Source organism: Elephas maximus, chromosome 7 (genome assembly GCF_024166365.1).
Source record: "Elephas maximus indicus isolate mEleMax1 chromosome 7, mEleMax1 primary haplotype, whole genome shotgun sequence".
Taxonomy (NCBI): Eukaryota; Metazoa; Chordata; class Mammalia; order Proboscidea; family Elephantidae; genus Elephas; species Elephas maximus.
The window spans coordinates 107,347,030-107,351,874 of NC_064825.1; the positions used below are offsets into that span (position 1 = coordinate 107,347,030).

Sequence of the window (4,845 nt, forward strand, 5' to 3'; positions counted from 1 at the left end):
TGAAGGAACTTTCTTTGTATTGACAACGTTCTAGATCTTGATTTATGTTGGTACAAATAAAACACATTTGTCAAAACTCATTGATGTATATCCTTTTGATCAGTGTGTTTCATTATAAGTAATGTTTCCTCAATTCTTGTACCTATGGAAGTCACCAAGGAAGGAGGCATGGATAAAATTTTAAGAGATGAGATATAGTCTCTTACAAGTAAATTTGACTCACAACGAGGTTCTACTGAGCATTATCCAACCCTGGTGTCATGGTAGCTAACTTCAAATCTTTTAGTTATTAATTATGTATTTTGGACAAATTATACATTTTAACTTGGCTCAATCTCTTCTGAATATGAGAACACCAGTTGCCTTAGAGTAGATTCTGACTTACGGCAACCCCACGTGTCTGAGAGTAGAGCTGCACACTCTAACGTTTTCAATGGCTGACTTTTTTTAAAACTAGAATGCCAGGCAATTCTTCTGAGGCTCTGTCCAGTAAAAATGGAAATAGTATGGGTTAAGTTATGAGTTATATGTTGGGTTTAACATATGTATGAGTTAAATGATATATTTATAGCACAGTGCCTATTTGTTGGGTTTAACATATGTATGAGTTAAATGATATATTTATAGCACAGTACATATTTCTTTTGGTAATAAATTCCAAGAAGAATCCTATGTAATGATGATACAGGCATTTAGTACTTCATCATGACTTTCCGAATGTTGCAGTTTTACTGAGATTGAGCTGATACCCATTTTTTTTTTCAGTGTGTCTATATTTCTTGACAGTGTAAATGAACAAATACACTCACATCATGTAGATTCCATGATACCATATTGATGACTTAGGTTTTATTCTTTCATTGAATTACCCGTTCCTTCTTTTCACTGGGGAATATGTAAGATATCTTGGATAATTAGCAGGCACATCAAGCCAAATTTATAAGTCCCTCAGATGTTTTCAGCATAATCAGTGAAATCCCTGCTAATTCTTTGGGGAGTATGGAAAAGCGAAGGAAAATGATAAATTCATCCTACCAGAGAAAACAAGAGAATCATTTGAGGAAAACAAATCTGATTTCCTACTCAAGGTAAGTGGGTTAAAATTCTCTTTGATTCTAATTATCAGGTAGATTTCGGCCATTTACCATCATTCCTAACACCTGAATGCAGATGCTATTATGGCCACTCACAAATTACCCCTTCGACTTCACAAACATTCATTTTCTCTTTTCTTAACTAGGGTTCCATGGAGCTCTATGGTGTTTTTAGGACATTAAATCCTATAAATTAAGAGTGTGCCCCAACTCTATTTGTTTTATAGGAGCTGATATTGGCATTTGATTACTGCAGGTGAAGAGGGAACTGGAAATACTTGAAAATTCAGCACCAATTTAATTTACTAAAATCTATTAGGATTAGACATATTTGAGTGCTTCATCAGGAAAGATCAAATGCTAGAAAAGGACATCACATTTGGTCAAGTGGAGGGTCAACAAAAGGAAGGAACTCTCAATGGGATGGATTGACACAATAGTCATACCAATAATGCACTCTAACATACCAACAATTATAAAGATGGAAAAGGAATGGACGTCATTTTGCTCTGTTATACATGGCGTCACCATAAGTCAGAGCCAATTTGACAGCAACAAGCAGCAACATCAAATTAAGGTTAGCATTACCAGATATAATATAGAACTTCCAGGCACAACTGAATTTCAGCAAAATATATAATTTTTTTGTTAGAATTATGCCCAAGACAATATTAAATAAATAAATATTTTTTCGGTATGAGAGTGTCCAATGAAATATTTGTTAAAAAGTGAATATTGTTAGTACAGGTGTGCCCCATGCAACATTTGTGATATTTTGAACATTTTTTACGTAAAATTTCCCATAAAAAAACACCATTTTTTGGTTGTTAATGGTGATAATATTGTTTGTTTTTGCTCTTTGTTTTCCCTAGTAGTTTCTTTACTAATGGGTTTGATTTTTCAGTATGGGCAATTTAAACTGATGGAGCGGACTGAAAAATACAGTGTTTTTTACGAGTTATGGAGTTATGAAGAACTCCTCGAACCTAAAGTAATTCCTACCTGATACTACCATGTTTGAGGACTGAAAAATAGTTTATCTGTACACTTGTATATTCTTTCTTCTCTAGTGATGATCACTACTCAGAGATATGAAAAATGTACACATTTCGATGTCCAGGACAGATTAGAGGTATTCTTTTCCAAAAAGGTAAAAACTAGACTTTTTCCGAGAGAGTTAGTAAACGATACTGAAGATGTTCATAGGTTCAATAAACATTAGAATAATTGTTAGAGAATATTGAAAATTTAAAAGTCATAGAATGGGAAGCAAAAATCTGAATTCTTTACCTCAATCCAGTATTCTACAGGAAAATCCTATGATTTCAGGCTTTGTGATACAGCAAATTTGAGATAAAATTTTCAAAAGAACATAGGTTTATAGTTCTTATTCTGTGAGGCAAGAAGGACCTGGAAAAAAGATTGGAGCTGAGGGCAGAAATAACAGAAAACTTATCTAAAAAAAGAAGGAACAGAGGTGACTCACCAATCTCCAGTATCACCCTGCCTCCCAATCTCCTGGTTCAGGCTGACAAAATCAGCCCCAAAATTAGCATATTTCTAGGATTACTGCTATTCTCCTGAAAATTCCATCCAGCCTAGGGATCAAAGTCATCCTTACAAACATCTGTCTGTACTCCAGCTCTGAACTTCAGCTAGTCCATACTGTAGACTTAGATCTTGCCGGGGACCCCTAGAAGTTTCTAATAGTTGTGCAGACTAAGCATGGACATTATACCACATGATAATAATTATATCATGGGTTTTATATCAGTGAATATATCAGTAGAGATTCTAGACTAAGACAAGCTGGGAAAAAATGTGCAGTGATCAAATTCTGAAAATCAGCCAGTGAAAACCATATGGATCACAAGGGTCTAATCCAAAACAGATCATGGGAGTGGTGTAATAACGGGCTGTGTTTTGTTCCGTTGTGCTTGTGATCACTGTGAGTCCAGGCTAAGTCAATGACAGATAACAACAACAAAAGACATGAAAAAAAGTTCCATTGCTCCTAAAATATTATAACTTGTTTAGACAATACTACATGAAAGCTAATACCAAACTCTCTGTTTCTTCCCAGAAAAGATAACTGGAACAAATGGGCCAACAGAATCTAACAGTACTGACTGAATTCATTCTAACTGGAGTCACGAGGCACCCCAAGTTGCAGTACCCGCTTTTCGGGGTGTTTCTCCTCATCTACATGATCACAGTGGTGGGCAACCTGGGCATGATCATCTTGACCAAGATGAATTCCTGCCTGCACACACCTATGTATTTTTTCATCAGACACCTGGCCTTCATTGATCTTGGTAATTCTACTGTCATTTGTCCCAAGATGTTAGTAAATTTTGTTGTGGATAAAAATACCATTTCCTATTATGCATGTGCCACACAGATGGCTTTCTTCATTTTGTTCATTATCAGTGAACTTTTTATCCTTTCGGCCATGGCCTATGACCGCTATGTGGCTGTCTGTAACCCTCTGCTCTACAATGTTATCATGTCCCAAAGACTTTGTCATGTGCTTGTGGGCATTCCATATCTTTACAGTACCTTTCAGTCTCTGGTGTTCACCATTAAGACTTTTACATCCATCTTCTGTGGTTCTAATGTCATCAGTCATTTCTACTGTGATGATGTTCCCTTGCTATCTATGTTTTGCTCAAATTCACAAGAAATAGAATTGATGCTCATAATATTTTCAGCATTTAATTTGATATCTTCCCTCCTGGTTGTCCTGCTGTCCTATCTGCTGATTCTGATAGCTGTATTTAGAATGCATTCTGCTGAGGGCAGGAAAAAAGCTTTCTCCACATGTGGTTCTCATCTGGCAATGGTGGTTGTGTTTTATGGGACTTTGTTATTTATGTATGTGCAGCCCAAATCTGCTCACTCATATGATACTGACAAAATGGCCTCTGTGTTTTACACTTTAGTCATCCTATGCTTAACCCTTTGATATATAGCTTGAGGAACAAAGAGGTAAAAAGTGCCTTCCATAGGGTTTTTAAAAATTGATGTCAACTTTACATATAATATTCAATATTCAACCTTGTTTTAGTAAAAAATGCCAAAGGCAATGTCACTTGATAATATTTTTAATAGATATAAATGAATTCCTTTTGGTTCTAAGGCACAGGCTAATTATAAGTCAGATACCATTAGATTGTTTATAGTAAGACAAATTAATCCTTTTTTACATCACAAATTAAGAGTCGTTTCTTTCCCAAAGTTTCTTGCTTCCTACGCATTGCTTACTTATATGATTTTATAGACCCTCAAACTTCCAAAAAAAAAAAAAAAATTTTTTTTCATACTTCCACAATGATAAATTTGAATACACTCTTGATCAATAAAATATGGGATTGTTTCTGTCAGTTTTTTTAAGGACAAGCATCTTCTCAATTGTTTTACCATTGCATTTTCTAAACCTGCAGCACCAGCATAAACAAAGTTACAATCAAAGAGTTCTTATGTCCTATTAACACATGAATAATTTATGTGTCCTTTTGTTATCAATCAATTCTACTGTGAAAATAAATTCTTAGCTATTATGTACTAAATCATGTGAAGAGAACTAATTTTCATTTGTTAGTATTTAATTTGATTTCTTTCTTCTCTGCTTTGCTTTGGCATAGATAGTGCCCTAAGAGAATATTTTAAACTGGTAAATAAGAAGCTAGTAAACAAGCAGTCAAATAAATTTTAGCATAATTGATGGCTTTAATAGACAAAAATTTATTCT

General features: G+C 34.7%; 1 protein-coding gene across 1 annotated transcript; it reads left to right on the forward strand.

Moving 5' to 3' along the window:
• Positions 1 to 3,195: 3,195 nt before the first annotated feature.
• LOC126079871 (olfactory receptor 8K5-like) lies at positions 3,196 to 4,059 on the forward strand. Its single transcript, XM_049891232.1, has one exon. It carries the CDS (start codon positions 3,196 to 3,198, stop codon positions 4,057 to 4,059), a length of 864 nt encoding a protein of 287 aa, XP_049747189.1.
• The last annotated feature ends 786 nt before the right edge of the window (positions 4,060 to 4,845 follow it).

What these genes read in the sequence shown, in the direction of transcription:
- LOC126079871 (XM_049891232.1), top strand. Translation starts at nt 3,196, where the DNA reads ATGGGCCAACAGAATCTAACAGTACTGACTGAATTCATTCTAACTGGA.